We start from the raw sequence: 15,968 nt of genomic DNA on the forward strand, positions 1-15,968 counted from the left end.
CCAAGAACCAGTCAGTGGAGGGACCAGGTTTTGGTAGCCACCTAGGTGATCTGATCAGATCTGCATTACAAAAAACAACCTGATGTGACTGATTTCTACTGGCAACAAGGTGCTTTATGAACACTAATGTGCAGTGTGGACTTTGGATGAGGATGTGTCAGTGTGGACTGTAACAAATACACCACTGTGATGGAGGATGTTGGTAGTGGGAGAAGCTTACACATGATAGGGAAAGGGAACAATGAAACCTCTGTACCTACCTCTCAATGTTCTAGGAAACTTCAACCTCTAAGTAATTCTTATAAAATGAAAATAAAATCTGTTCATATATTTAAGAAAAAAACTAGATCCAACTCTATACTGTCTCCAAGAAACACACCTCGCTAATAAAATCAAAAGATGGAAAACATTCTATCAAGAGCTTTAAAACCAAACACACCAAATGTTGGGGCTCCAACTTCATAAAATAAACATTAAATGGAAAAATAGGTCCTCATATGATATTAGTAGATGAATTCAATACCAAACTCTCATATAGATAGGTCATCCAAAATAAAAGTCAACCAAGATGTTAAACTATACAATAGATCAGATGGACTTAGCATATACCTACAGAATATTCCATCCAATCAATATTAACCTTCATATTTGGCTATACACATTCTTCTTAGCAAAGAATGATGCCACCCATAGTGGGAAGGTCTTCTCACTTCAATTAATCTAATCAAAATACTCCCTTACAGGTATGCCTAGAGGCCCATCTCCAAGTTGACTCCATATCTCATCATGCTGACAATGGAGGTTAACCATCACAACTACTAATCCCATTTTAAGAATCCAACATTACGGCCTGGCAGTGGTGGTGCATGCCTTTACTCCCAGCACTTGGGAGTCAGAGGCAGGTGGATCTCTGTGAGTTTGAGGCCAGCCTAAGCTACATCATGAGTTCCAGGAAAAGAGCAAAGCTACACAGAGAAACCCTGTCTTAAAAAACCAAAAAAAAAAAAAATTAAAGAATGCAGCATTACTCTGTACTAAGGTTATTAGTAAATCAATGTGTACTTTAAGTTTATTAGTCCTATTTTTTTATTTTTTACATTTACATAAAAAGCAATGGGTTTTATTGTGGCATCTTCATACACATGAGTAATTATACTTTGTTCTCATTCACTCACTCATTACTTTTCCTGTGCCCCTCCCCATTGTTGTCCCCTTCTGATTGGTCCTCTTTCCCCTTCTGTTTCCATGTCACATGTATTACATTCTTGATCTCTCTTAAGATTGCTTCCTCCTCTCTTATGGTCCCTTATATTTTATGACCTCTAAACACATAAATTAAAACACACACGTACACAAATATTTATCATTTAAAAATCTAAGTTTTACACAAAAGAAAACATTCAGCATTTGTCTTTCTGAGTATGGCTCATTTCATCAAACATGATTTCCAGTTGCATCCATTTTCCTTTAACTATCATGATTTGTTATTTACAGAGACATGAAATTCCATTGTGTCCATGCACCTCTACGCATGTCCACTCTGTGCTTTTGGTTTTGTTGCTTTTCTAGGTTGGTTCTCCTTCCAGGCTGGCCTCAAACTGTTGTGGAATAATCTTTTTGTACACTGTGAATAGGTGTCACTCTTATTAGTTTAATAAAAAGCTAAACGGCCAATAGCCAGGCAAGATTTTCAGGGCAGAGAGAATGCTGGGAAGAGGAAGGGAGGAGTTGCAAGGAGATGCCAGGGATGCAGAGCTAGCAGCATGGGCTTCACAAAGTAAAGGTAACTGAGCTACATAGAAGAATGTGGATTAAAAGATATGGGTTAATTTAAATTATAAGAACTAGTTAGAAACCAGCTTAAGCTATTAGCTTTCATAGTTAATAAGAAATCTCTGTGTCATAATTTGGGAGCTGACTGGTGGGTCAGAGAAAGACTTGCAACATACAGCACCCATTGTAGGGCCATGTATATCCACATAAGGCCTGAAAAAGCTTTAAAAAAGAAAAAGAGTTTGGAACACAGAGTCAAACATGCCTTCCTGGTGGCCACAGTCTTTCAGATAGGATCAGTGCTAGTGGTAGACAGAGGCATGGCTCCTTTAAGAAGCCCTGCTATTTGAGCACTTCAATGGGGTGCATGTGTAATTGGCAGCATGCTACTTGGTGGCATGAGACTAGGTAGCTGCCTACAGCAGCATGGACCCAGACACTTCCAAGAGCTGGGGCAGTAACCATGGCTCCAGCCAGTACCTCCACCATGAGGCTAAGCTATCAGGGAACTGAGGGGGAGTGGAGCTAGCTACCAGCACACCATGAGCTAAGTTGCGTTTAAGATTTTGCTCATGCAGACAGAAAAGGTTACAGATACACAGTAAAACAGGTTCAGGTGGGATAACTTCTAAACAGGATACAGTGTGTTTAACAATGAGTATAGGTGTAAGAAAAAAAGAAAGAGGGTATAGACAGTCATAAAAAATAGTTTAAAAATAATAAAGTCTTTAAAGAAAGAGTAAAATAATAAAAAAAAAAAGAATAAGCCATGTAAAGACAGAAAATACACAGGGAGGCAGAATCCTTTATGTTATTGTGTTGTTTTTTTTTTTTTTTTTAATTGCTGATAAGCAACTGACAGCTGCTGGGAGACATGGGATTGTGAAAGGGACTGCTGACATAAACCAGCATAGATACTTTAAGAATGCCTTAACTTTATTTAAAATGGAACTCAAAAAATGTATTGCTTTGAGGAAGAAGTTATGCTTTTGTTTCCACAGGAAACAAAAGGCTGTGGATTTGTTCAAGTTTGATAGAGATTAGATTTGATTGGGGAAGACCCCCTGAAAACTCTGGTTACAGACATATAGAAATAAACCTCAAATAACTACAATACAGGTGCCATATATTTTACCTGCTCAAACAAACAAACAAAATCTTTGGCTGGCTTGTGTAAAACATAAAGACTATACTTGTGTTAATATGTATGTTACCTTTGAAAGTGGATGTGTTTTCAGAGCATGGGGACCAGATACCAATGAAAACTGGTGGCCCAGGTGATCCAGGCTCTCAGATGCCTCTGTTGTAGTTTCCTCAGAGTTCTGCATCCAGAACAGTTTCAAGGCTGCTGGCTGAGATGGTCCATCCTTACAGACTATTCTAGCCAGGACTTGACCATTATCCTAACTTTTCAGGGTCCCGAAAATTCCAGCATCCCCAGGCAATAGGAAGCAGTCTGGAGAAGATAATGCCCACATTCCCAAGAGGTGAGGTGGATGGTTTTTGGTCATTTGTTGAGTTATGAATGTTTGTCATCCTTTAGGGGGATTAGTTACAAATTGTTACTGGTCATGGTCAGGGGGAAAGATAAATAAAGATTAGATTTGGGAACCTTTTTCTGAAGGAAAAAAGGGAGATATAGTATAGAAATGATAGGATAAAAGGGTGGATTGTTGAGTCTACTTTTGAACAACCACTGTCTCAAATACTTTACATTAGTATAGATTTTTATATATTGATACAAATTTAAGGTTATTTTTGCTATACTGAATTAAGTTTCTACTCTTGTTTGAGGTATTGTGCTTATGCACCTCATTTACAAATGTAATGTATAATTAAGAAATGCAGGTTAGTAGTTAGTCATCTATGATAATCAAACTTTTAGTCATATTAGGTATGTTTACATGATTAAACTGATACATTTAGCTAGATGGTCTTCAAACACTCCAAAGACCTATAGAATATGGCATTTAAGATGTTTAATAACCCGAGGCTTTCCATGACAATGAGACATGTCTGCTCCTGTTTTTGTACACTGTGAATATGTGTCACTCTGATTGGCTTAATAAGAAGCTGAATGGCCAATAGGTAGGCAGGATTTTCAGAGCAGAGAGAATGCTGGGAAGAGGAAGAGTGCAGTCATGAGGAGATGCCAGGGACACAGAGCAAGCAGCATGGGCTTTACAAAGTAAAGGTAACCAAGCCATGTAAAAGAATGTAGATTAAAGATATGGTTAACTTAAGCTATAAGAACTAGTTAGAAACAAGCCTAAACTACCAGCTGAGCTTTCATAATTAATTAGACGTCTCTGTGTCATAATTTGGGATGGCTGGCAGGACAGAAGGACTCACAACATCAACTATTTCAGGCTAGTGGCCATACCCGTTTTCATCCCTCGTGTTCTCTCATCAATATCCCTCTTCCTTCCTTCTCGAATGCCCCTTCCCATTCTTTTCCAGGTTACTCATCCATGCACTATCTACAACATTTTTCTCTTTCTTCTTTTTTTCCTTATTCTTCTTTTCATCTTCCCCACCCCCACTTCCTTTTCCTTTCCTTTCCTTTCATTGCCTTGTCTTCCTGACTCTTTCACAAGTCTTTGCAGTCTCTGCCTGTGTTCCTTAACTTTTGTTCCCCTTGAATTGTTATTCTCTCAACAGAAGCCATATTTCTCTTCCTTTCTCCTATATATCCCAAGAAGATAAAATCCACATCTCATCTCACCATCCCGTTCTGCACCTATAACTGGCCCTCATTCTTCCCCCATTTTTCCATCTTTTTCTTAGCTGTTTCTATCTCAGATTTTTGTCCAGTTTTCTATCCTAGGTACCTGCTCCTTGACACCCCCTCCCATTGCTTGTTTTGAGACTAGGTCCTGCTTTGTATCCCAGGCTTGTCTGTTTTTCCAGCCCACTGGCTTCTTCCTCCCTGGTGTTAGATGACAGTCTTGAGCTGCCATGCCAGGCTGTGCTCTTTGTCCCCAGAGCATTTATTTTCAGATGTCCCCCAAAGTGGCCTGCTTCTCCCCACTGTCTCTGCTTCCCTCTCTTCCACGACATTCAGTTCCTCTTGCAACCTCCCACAAATGGCATGGTCTAACCATACATGGATCCTGTGGCTTTGATTGCTGAGTTAAATGGCACTGGTCACCCAGCCTCCATCTTGGAGGAGAATGTTTTCCTACAGCACTTCTGAAGACAGTGACCTCACATCAACCCTTGGGTCTCCACTGTCCCAAGAGTATAAAGACCCCAGGGTGGGACTGCAGGTTACTTTAAGCAAGGGACTACAAGGACATGCTTAGGTCTCTGCTCTGCCTTCTGACTTGGACCAAGAATGCTGTGTAACCTCAGACAGAGGAGTGGCAGCTAAGCTTAATACCTTCTTTCCTATAAGCCAGAGCCTATCAGCCAATACTGTCCTGAAGGGCTACTGTGGAGAACATGGTGAAGGTGTAGACTGAGGGGCAGGGAGTATCTTCATGCCATGATGCTATGTGGATGGGAATGGACATAAAGCTTGATGTGGCAGTGAGAAATCCTGTCAACAGAGTAATGGAGAGGAAAAGCTGTGAAGGGAACCAAAGCTCTCAGGCAGAGAATTCATCTCTGTTGAAATTTTATTGGTCCTTGACGCCAAGGTTCTCCACAGCCCCCAGGCTACAGCCTGAGGGTGGCTCTGGCCAGATGCAGAGTCCACTGCTCCCCCAGGCTCTGTCCAGTTGCTCAAAGGGATAAAGGGAGAAGAGACAGGAGGGAAATGCTGGAAACAGATCATCAGTCCTCTTCCTACCTCGGGGAGGGCCTCCCTGTCTCCCAGGGTCACCAGCCCAGCATCCAGATATCCTCAGTGCTGGAGACAACCCCACAATATCAGTCCTAGGTTGTCTGTGTGGCCTGGGTATGCCCATTGGCCAGGCGCCCAGCTGCCCGGCTCCGAGGGCCATTGGTGATGGCTGGTCCTGACCCTCGAGCCTTCCCATTCTTCAGCTGGGGACCTTCAGGAACTGCCTCGTCATCACTGGAGTCTGATTCTTCCACATCACTACGGATGTCCTTTCCCATCTGTGAAAAGAGATGATGCCAGAGCTCAGAACAGAGCGAGGATCACTGGGCCAAGGAGGGGCAATGGGAGCTGACCCTGCCAGGCCTCCGTACCTGACCCTTCCTCAGGAAACTGCAGATCATTCGCAGGTTGAGGCAGAACCAGTACACATGAAGAATCTGCAGCATCACCAGGAGCACATTAAAGTAGTAGTACCCAAAGAAGGGGCCCGAGCTCTTGATGGAGTCAAACAGAGTGGAGTAGATGACCCTAAAGCAGGAAGCAGGAAGGAGTTTCACCAATCAGTACAGGTCCCCATTCTAGGAACTTGCATGGACTGTCTGTGCTCCCGAACCTCCCTGGAGCCCCCTCCTGAGACGGTATCTCTCTTCACCTACTTTTCCTGTCAGTGGAACAACAAGTTTGCCGCCTGGCCTTTCTGCACCACAAACTCCAAGGAAGTATCAAGTGTCCTACTGGCCCTCCTAGGTGACCCTTTATGATTACTCTTCTCTCCTTAGATACACAGTAACTCTTTATATCAACCTGAGACCTACGACTCATCTAACAGAGCCACTGGCTGCCAAAGACAATGTTCCTGAACCCACTGTTCCTGCATCTCTACCCTCTTGCCAACTGACCCAGCTCTGGTCATGCCACCTCTTTGCAAGGCCACAGCTCTTATTTCCTACACACATCCGTTACCATCAAAACCAACCCTGTCATTTCATAGTCAAGAAAGAAAAATCCAACCACACACCCTTTATCAATCTTTGCCCCTAGCTACTTAGTTTCTTTTCCCCTTGAGGCTCTTGTGCCTTCTCGTAGCCCAATGCCTGTCCCTCCTCCCTCCTGCTCCTCTTCTGCCTCCTCCTCCTCTGCACTCATCTCCCTTCCTCCTCCTCACTCCTCCACACTTATCTTCTTTCCTCTCCTCCCTAATCCACACTCACCTCCCTCCAACACTCCTCCTCCTCCAACTCCTTCTTCTTCACCAACTTCCACTTCCTTCTTTATTCTTTCCTTCCATCTTTTCTCTTCTTCCTTTCCTCCTTCCATTTTCACCTTTTATTCCACCTTTTCCTCCGTCTTCTCCCTTTACTTTCTTTCTCTTCCCCTTCCTTCTCTCTCTTCCCTCCGACTCCCTCTCCTCCCCAACCCTGCACCCCACAGGCACCAGCAAGCTCTTTACCACTGAACTTGGCTACAGCTCCAGTCCTCACCTCTCGTAACTTCTCCGTCAGTCTCCAGCAAACATCGGAGAGCTCTGGGAACTGGCTAGTATCCACACCCAGATGACACTCAGCCTCCTGCTACAAATGCCTAACAGCTGGCAACTCCTGCATTTATACCACCACCCTTCCAGAAAGCCCGCCTGACATGCCATCTGCCTCCCCTATGTCTACGAAGGGGCAGAGGCCCCTCAAAACCAGCACGGAGCAGCTGAGCCCCTGGTGTCTCCTGTAGCTTTTCCTAGCCCTGTAGGTATCTCCTTCTTGTCTTCTTCTCTCACCTGCTCTGGTTTTCAGCCCCAGCTTCCCACCATCTGCCCTCAGCACCTTGGCTCCCACCTCCCTTCAGATAACATCCCATAGCATCCTTCATCACTTGTCCTGGTCACCTACCTGCATTCACCTTATCCTCTCTGCTCCAACCACATGAGCTCATTTCTGTTCTTCCAACACTGGAACACAGTCTAGCCTCGGAGCCTTTGCATATGCTGTCCCCGTCACCTGGACCATCTTCCTCTATGGTCACCGTGGTTCTTGAGCCCCATTCATTCTCTATATACAGCAGCTATCAGTGAAGCATCCCTGAAGAAGGCTCAGCCATGGCCAGCTACCTACACACGTGCTCCCTGCAGACTCCTTAGCTTCATTTTCTCTTCAGTGCCTTGTGCCTTGTGGTCTGTTGGCTTGCCTGTCTATCCTTTTCCTCACCCACATCAGCTGACTCCAGGGGGCAGGCATCTGCATTGCTCTCTGGTATTTCTTTATCCCAACACATTCCAGAAGCTTAACAAATATCAAAGAATATTTACTAGACTATTTTAGTGACCAGGCACTCAGACAGCCTCCTCCTCTCTCTTCCTGTTCTGGGAGTGCACTGCATTAGTACTGCACTCAGTTTCTTTTTCTCTTATCTCTGGGCCTTTGCATATGCTGTGCTCTGGGTCAGGCACAACATCTCCTGCCTCTTGGAACAATTTCAGCCAACACCTCCAGTTCCCTGGGTAGGGCACCGGGGTGAGGCCTGCCTGGACCCTGGACACACCCTCCCATCTCCCTGGCCCTCAGGACTCACTGAGTGGGGAAGAATATGAGGCGAGTGTAGAAGAAGACTAAGGAGAAGATGATGAAGAGAGCGTTGCACACTCGCCGAGAGCGGGTGTAGTTGAACATCTTACAAGCCTGCGGAGAGCAGCAAAGAGAAACAGGCTTAGGACTAAGAACCCACGGAAAGTGGAGAGCCTCAACTTGGGGACGAGAAGCTATAAGGTGAGGTCAAGTAAACTGAGGTAAGGCCGTATCTCCACAACTACCTAGGGAGGGCAAAGAATATGAGAATGGCAGAGACAAGACAGAGACAGAATATTTCATCTCCAGGAAAACTGGGGCATGGTGCCTCCAGTCCCTGAAAGGCTGGGAGGGGCGGGGCCTCATATCCAAATGAGTCGGACAGCAATGGGGATTTCCTGTCCCAGAGAGACCAAGAGGGAAGGGCGCTGTGTTGCTGGAAACTAAAGAAGGAGGGGCGAGTTTTCACCTCCCAGAGAGGGTGAGGGGGCAGGGCCCCCTCTCCATGGCCAGGAGAATAGCAGGGCTGGCAGGACAAGTGGGGGGGGGTGAACCCACCTCCAGCAGGTAGTCACAGCAATCATGCAGCAGCAGTACCACAGAGCCAATGCGCAACAAGTTGGAGCTGTAGGAGAAGGCGATCAGCCCCACGGTCACAAAGTGGTGCACCACCTGCTCCTTGAAGTCCTGCCGAAGACAGTGGGTCACCACCAGGACAAGCCTCTGTGGCTGGAGGGCCACATGCCTGAAAGCAAGCCTTTTCAGGGTATCCATAAGGCCTCTGGACCCCATCCTTTCTGCCAGGAACCAAGGGTGCCTCAAGGTGCAATGTTGAGGCCAATTCATCCCACTTCAGCCCCTTCCCCAGAGACTAGGAGGCATCTCCACACATCCAACTGTGGCTCATAACTCACCTTGCGTTTGATGTCAAAGGGCAAAGTGATTAGCAGTGAAATGTAGAAGCCCAGTTCCACGAGGTACCACCAGTACAGGGCCACATTCAGGGTCTACAGCAAGGTAAGGAGAGATTAGCTGTGAAGTGTGGAGGCTCCTGCCTGGAAGGGACTTGGATGGAGCATCTCCCAGGTTGCCCAAAACCTGGACACTTGAATACCAGTAAGTGAGCAAAGCATGCACTCCCCATCCCTGGAGGTCATCCAGAATAGTGGTCTGGGGCAGCTCCTGGTCTTATTTTCCTCCCTCTACAGAGGAATCAAAAGCAGAGTTGGGAGTGGAGTGTCCTCACATCCAAAGTGCAGAGAAGAATGAAATCTCATGGCCCAGAGAGGCCCCAAGAGGTGGGCCTTCATGGCCCAGAAAGTTGAGGCAAAGCTTCAAGTCCCAGAAGACCAGAAGAGACTAGGCATGATAGCCAAAGGAGTTGGGTGGGGAGGGGGTCACATCCCTGGAAAGTTAAAAAGGACTCATCTTATCTGCCTGGGACACTGAAGAAGAGTAATAAGGCCTCACATCCCAGGGAGGTTGTGAGAGTTGGAGTCTTGCTGTGGATGACTGATTGATAAATAAAGTGCTGATTGGCCAGTAGCTAGGCAGAAAGTATAGGTGGGACAAGTATCAAGAATACTATTGGGGATGGGGATTTAGCTCAGTGGTAAAGTGCTTGCCTAGCAAGCACAAGGCCCTGGGTTCGGTCCTCAGCTCCAGAAAAACAAACAAACAAAAAAAAAAGAATACTAGAAAGGATGGGCCCTCAGTACCCAGGCAGGCTGTGAAAGGCCAGACATTACCACTCAGACAGGAAGGAGAGGGGAGCCTTATCATTCAAGCAGCTAAGAAGGGCAGGGCCTCATCATACAGGCAGGTTAATGGGTCTCTTTTGCCTGTGACCACAAGGACTGAGTTTCTCCCAAGTCCACTTGCCACTCACCTGGAATGGATAATTTTCCCAGCACAATGCCACTGTCCACAACCATGGCTCCTATGAAGGAACAAAGGATCTGAAGCTCTCCAAAGGCAAAAGCCAGCTTTCCTACCCTGGATCTGAACCCCCCACTACCAGGGCTTCCACAGCCTTCTAGGTACCGATTCCACTCTGCCTTGATTTTATAGTTTTAAAGCAAGGGTCTCACTATGTAGCTTGCATTGCCCTCGAATTCACCATCCTTCTGCCCACAACTCCCAAGTGTTAAGTCTGATGGTTGGTTTTAACTTGCAACTTGACACAATTGAGAATCACCTGAGAAGGTGGTCTCAATGAGGGATTGTCTAGATTAGGTTGGTCTGTGCACATACCTACATGAGAGATTTTTCTAATTTGGGTTAACTGTGGGTAGCACTATTTCATGAAGTGGGCCTTGGACTGGATGAAAAAGAGAGTGAGCTGAACAATAACATGCACACATTCCTTGCTGTCTGTTTCTGATTATGGAAACAGTAACCCACTCCCTCGAGCTACTTCCCTGCTGTGACGGACTGTAACGTGGAACCATGAGCTAAAATAAATCCTTTCCCTGCTGTGACAGACTGTAACCTGGAACCATGAGCTAAAATAAATCCTTCCTCTCTCGAGCTGCCTTTGTCAGGATATCTATTACAGCAACAGAACAAAGTGGGACAGCATGCTCTCTCCACCACAGCTCATGCCCGCTCTCTCCTCCCGTGTTCCAGCTCTGCCTCCCACTCCTCCCGAGCACATTCATTCACTGCAGGTGTGGCCAGCTCCTGGTGCACAGTAGGTCTTTGTGGGACAGGTGACCCTCAGGTTTAATCACATGGTAGAGGATAGAGATGCCGCCCACGAAGGAACACAGGTAGAAGACAAACCTCCAGCTGCAGAGAGGGAGGAAGCTAGTGAGGCCGCTGCCAAGGGCAGTGTGCAGGCCCCAGAGGTGGAGCTTCATCTGCCAGGGAGTCTGGGAAGGGAAGGACCTCAAGTAACAAGGAGGCTAGGAGGGGTGAGGCCTCATCACCCAGGCAGGCTAGGAAGAGTGGGGCCTTGTCAATCAAACAGACTTTACCTCCCCTGCACCCCACAATTACCTGGCTTCACAGAATTTCTTGGACAGGCGAGGCCGATCCTGGTTCCGACGTCTCCTGAACCAGCACTGAGTCTGTCGCAGTGTGAGACCGCACTGGGCAGCCAGGAGGACCATCTGGGTCTGAGGCGAGGGAATGAGGGAGAGGGTTACACAGGCCTAGTGCTGGTCTCCTGCCCTTGTCCCCAGGTGCATGGCTCCCACTTAGATTCCCTCCTCGCCCGAAGCTCAAGATCTTTGCCACAGAGCCATATCCACTACACTGAGAGGAAAGAGGAGGGGAAGGTGGAGAGACTTCCAGAACAGGGCCCTGTTTGTAGAGTGTACAGGTCACTGGTGGAGCCTGGCATCAAGAATGAGGCTGGAGAATGGGGGATATAGCTCTATGGTGCTTGCCTAGTATTAACAAAGTCCTCGGTTCATCCCCAGCACAGAGGAAAAGCATTTATGAGGACGAGAGGCAGGCTTTCCTTCAGCCCCTTGAGGGGGTCGAGTCTCATATAGCCCCTGGTTAATTTTTATTGTCAAACTGACACCACCAAGAGTCAGCTGGGAAGAGGGCATCTCAACATTGCCCAGATCAGCTGGGCTTCTGGCCTTGTCTTTGGGGAATTGTCTTGATTACTGACTGATGGGAGAGCTGTGTTAAGAAATCTGGCTGAGCCCAAGCCAGAGAGAGCAAACCGGTAAGCAGTGTGCCTCCATGGTCTCTGCTTCATGTCCTGCCTCAACTTCCTGTCCTCACCTCCCTCTGTGATGGCCTGTTACCTGAAAGTGTGAGGCGGAATGAACCCTTTCTCCTCCGACTTGCATTCAGCAGCAGAAAGCAGACTAGTCCGCCACCCCAGGCAGGCATTTAGCTCTCTGCTCCATAGAAGCTACCCTGCCAGCCAGGCACTCAGGAGGCAGAGGCAGGAGGATCTCTCTGAGTTCGAGGCCAGCCTGGTCTGCAGTGCAAGTTTAAGGACAGCCAGGATTACCCAGAGAAACCTCATCTCACAAAATAAAAAAAATAAATAAATAAAAGATAAAAGCCACTCTCTACCCAGCCAGGATGGGACCTTTGGTCCTGGAAGACCAGGAGGAGCAGGGCCTCATGTCCCAGGAAGGTTAAGAGGGACAGGTTCAAGCCTTGAGACCTTTAAAGGAAGGCTTCCCCAGGTCCCAGGGAACCAGAAATGGTGGGGCTTCTTAACCCAGGAAGCCTGAAAGGGGCAGCCCCATCCTGGCTGGGGATGAGGGGTGTCGCCTCACACTGCAGAAAAGAGGGGTGGGGATTCAAGACCTAGAGAACTGGAGACTAAGAAGGGCAGGCTCATGCTGGGAGGAAGTGGTTTCAAGCCCCAAGGAACCTGAGAAGGATGGGACTGGTCCACTTCTCTCAGCACAGCCGGGAGAGGTGGGGCCTTGAGTTACCAGGAGACAGAGGGGTCACATGTACCAGGGAAACTGTGAACTCGGGTTAAATGTAGGGTGGGGGTACTAATGGGTGAATCAGAGGTCCCTGACCCACCTCCAATAAGGGCCACACACAGCTTCTATTCCCAGGTTCCAGGGACACCACCCTGTGGATGTCACAAGAATGTGGGGGCTCACCTCCACGGGTCTCTGCCCCATCCTGAGGAAGTATTTCTCCAGCACTGGGTTGGGCTTTATCTGCCTCCTGATTTGATCCCGTATACCCATCCACCGGCTCAGCGGCAAGGCCACAAATCTGAGTGCAATGGAGACAGAACCCAGTAGAACTCAAATGAAAGGAATGTTACTCCAGCAGGAGGAAAGGGAGGGATCCTGAGGCCTAGGCAAGCCTCACCAGCAAGTATGGTTCAAATCTATCTGAACAGAGGGTTTGGAAACCCAGAGCCAAAATGTCCATGCAGGCATGAAATTTTCTACCACTACTCCCAGCCACAACCCCTGGACCAAACCTAGGAAAAGATGTTAGCATCATCTTCTGGATAGGGATGTTCAGGCCATCTCACAGGGAACCCAGTTTCCTTTACCCATCCTCAACCAGAATGAAAGTCCTCTGTGTCTTAGTGATCTGAGTCTTAGTCTCCCTGCATCAGGTTCCGCGGGGGAAGGACATTGCCTGCTACCTGTGAAGTCTGATACCCTACAATCCCTACTCCAGCAAAGGCACCTGGTTAATCAATCCCCCAGTGCCCACAAGAGGGTGCCCCAAGACCACAGATGGAGACTGAACTCCATCTTCAGGGTTCTAGCACTTTAACTTCTCTTAAGAAAAGCTGAGGCCCTGATCAATCTAGTAAAGAACTCCTATTAGATTCCACGGTGATGGAGACCAGTCTTTAATAATACTTACCCTCTGCCGAACATGGAGGAGTCCATGTTATGACCAGGCTCACTTTAGCACTGTTAGCATGTTTCCTTGCTTACTTGCTTGCTTGCCTGTTTGTTAGTCTCTCTATCCATCCCAGGCTCTCCACAAACTGGCAATCCTCCTGTCTCAGCCTTCCAAATGCTGGGATTACAGGCATATACCACCATGCCCAGCCTAAGATCACCACTTAAATGTGAAAATACACCCATCTGGGCTCCAGTGGTGAAGTTGAGAACACTACCACCCTAGTCTCCTATGCTGGTTTGAAAGAAAATGGCCCCCAAAGGGAGTGGCACTATTAGGAAGTGTGGCTTTGTTGGAGGAAGTGTCTTACTGTGGAGGTGGGCTTGGAGGTCTCATATATGCTCAAGCCACACCCAGTGTCTCAGTTCACTTCCTGTTGCCTGCAAGAGGTAGGATACTCAACTCCTCCAGCACTATGTCTGCCTGCAAGCCACTATGTTGCATGATGATAATGGGCTAAACCTCTGAAAATGTGAGCCACCCCAGTTCAATGTTTTCGTTTCTAAAGGTTGCCATGGTCATGGTGTTTCTCCGCAGCAATAGAAACCCTAAAACAACTCCCATCCCTATTTTCATGCAGACATCTTAGAGCTGTATATGGCAGAGAAGCCTTCAAAAGAAATATATAAGGACCTGGGGAGATAGTTCAGTAAGAATATTTACCACATAAGCATGGTCATGAGTTCAAATCCCCAGCACCCATGCAAAAACCTGGGTGTGGCCACATGCCTGCCTATAAGCTCACCTCTCTGGGGGATGGGGGTGGAGGGGGAGAGAGGAGGATCGCTGGGGCTTGCTAGCCACCCAGTCAGAAGGTAGCACAACAGAGGCTGACAGAGGCCAACTAATGTCCTCCTCTGACTTCTGCACACACAAGCTTTTTTTTTTTTTAAGTTTATGAGGTAAATATAAGTTCAGTGAATGTTCCTTGGGTCCCTCACGTCCTGCCTGTGTTCAGCGGGCTGAGAGCTCAGAATCGCCTTGATGGTGGGAACCACAAACCAACACACACTTCTGGTCAGGGATAGGACCTAAAAAGGGATTCTCCTGAGATGGACCAAGGCCTTGGCCTTTGAACACAGCCTTAAAAGAATTGCAGAGGTTTGGAGATGCGGCTCAGATGTCAGAATGCTTGCCTAGAATGTACAAAGCCCTGAGTTCCATCTCCTGCATAGCACAAATTGGGAGTGGTAACAGAAGCCTGTAATCCAACACTTAAGAAGTGGTGGCAGGAAAATAAGATGTTCAGAGCCAGAGAGATGGCTCAGCAGTTAAGAGCACTTGCTATATTTCCAGGACTATAGTTTGGATCCCAGTACCCAAGTTACAGCTTATAACCACCTGGAACTCCACCTCCAGGGGATCTGACACCATTTTCTGGCCTGTGGGCACCTGCATGTACATGGTACACACCACACACCACACACACACACACACACACACACACACACACACACACACACACTTAAATAAAAATAAATATTTTTTTAAAAAAGAAAGAAAAGGTGCTTAGGTCTAAAACAAGGGGTCATTGGGCATGTGAAAATGGGAAACCCCTAGAGGGCAGACACACACACACACACACACACACACACACACACACACACACACACACACGGGTCTACACCAGCCACAGTATGACACTCACCTCTCAAAGGTGATGCGCAGAGCCACCAGGACCAGAGCCATTGGCAAGGCAGCAAGCATGTGGTGAGGGTGGGCGAACACCAGGCCATCTCGGTCCTCCAGCTGTGCCCATGTGTTGTTGGGTGGTAACCAGAACCTCTCCTGCCACAGCCACTCACTCAAGCTCAACAACATGCTGTGGATACACAATCAGGTAAGTACAAATCAATTCAACTTGAAGAGTGTGTACAAATGGGAGAGGCTGAATACCCAGAGCCACACAGCATTCTACTTGAAGAAATGTCAAAAGAGGGGGAATACTGGAGAGATGGTTCAGTGGTTTAGAGCACTGGCCACTCTTCCAGAGGACCCAGGTTCAATTCCCACCTCCCACACAGCAGCTCACAACCATCTGCTGCTCCAATTCCAAGGAACAAATGCCCTCTTCTGGCTACCACAGGCACTGCACTCATGGGGTGCACAGACACACATGTAGGCAAAAGACCCACACACATTGTGGTGGTTTGAATGAGAATGCCTCCACAGACTCACGTATTGAATGCTTGGTCCTCAGTTGGTGGACTGTTTAAGAAGAATTAGGAGCTGTGGCCTTTGGGAGAAGGTGTGTCACTGAGGTCCCAACTCCAGACCCAGTGTCCCTCTGCCTACTGCCTGCAGGTCAGGATGTAAGCTCCCAGCACCATGCCTGCCTGCCACCACACTCCCTGCCCACTCTCTGAAACTGTAAGCAAGCCCCAATTAAATACCTTCTTTTATAAGTTGCCTTGGTCATGGTGTTTCATCACAACAATAGAAAAGTAACTAAGACACAACATAAAACTAAATAATTCTTTTAAAAGTCA

The 15,968-nt window shown here is 47.4% G+C and overlaps 1 protein-coding gene across 1 annotated transcript; it reads right to left on the reverse strand.

Moving 5' to 3' along the window:
- Window positions 1-1,035: 1,035 nt before the first annotated feature.
- On the reverse strand, window positions 1,036-15,330 carry LOC143270357 (ceramide synthase 4-like). Its single transcript, XM_076560110.1, has 10 exons — window positions 15,128-15,330; window positions 12,708-12,825; window positions 11,116-11,234; window positions 10,848-10,905; window positions 10,004-10,054; window positions 9,030-9,122; window positions 8,674-8,802; window positions 8,123-8,229; window positions 5,932-6,088; window positions 1,036-5,838 (listed from the first exon to the last, which is right to left on the reverse strand). The coding sequence occupies exons 1-10, from the start codon at window positions 15,298-15,300 to the stop codon at window positions 5,653-5,655; spliced, it is 1,191 nt and encodes a 396-aa protein (XP_076416225.1). The 5' UTR covers window positions 15,301-15,330; the 3' UTR covers window positions 1,036-5,652.
- Between the last annotated feature and the right edge of the window lie 638 nt (window positions 15,331-15,968).

Source organism: Peromyscus maniculatus, chromosome 23 (assembly GCF_049852395.1).
Source record: "Peromyscus maniculatus bairdii isolate BWxNUB_F1_BW_parent chromosome 23, HU_Pman_BW_mat_3.1, whole genome shotgun sequence".
NCBI lineage: Eukaryota > Metazoa > Chordata > Mammalia > Rodentia > Cricetidae > Peromyscus > Peromyscus maniculatus.

Coding starts and splice junctions, on each gene's coding strand:
- LOC143270357 (XM_076560110.1), bottom strand. CDS start 15,300: ATGTTGTTGAGCTTGAGTGAGTGGCTGTGGCAGGAGAGGTTCTGGTTA. Junction 8,230..8,673: donor GCTGTGACTACCTGCTGGAG/GTGGGTTCACCC, acceptor TGCTCTCCGCAG/GCTTGTAAGATGTTCAACTA. Junction 6,089..8,122: donor CTCATATTCTTCCCCACTCA/GTGAGTCCTGAG, acceptor TTCCTGCTTTAG/GGTCATCTACTCCACTCTGT.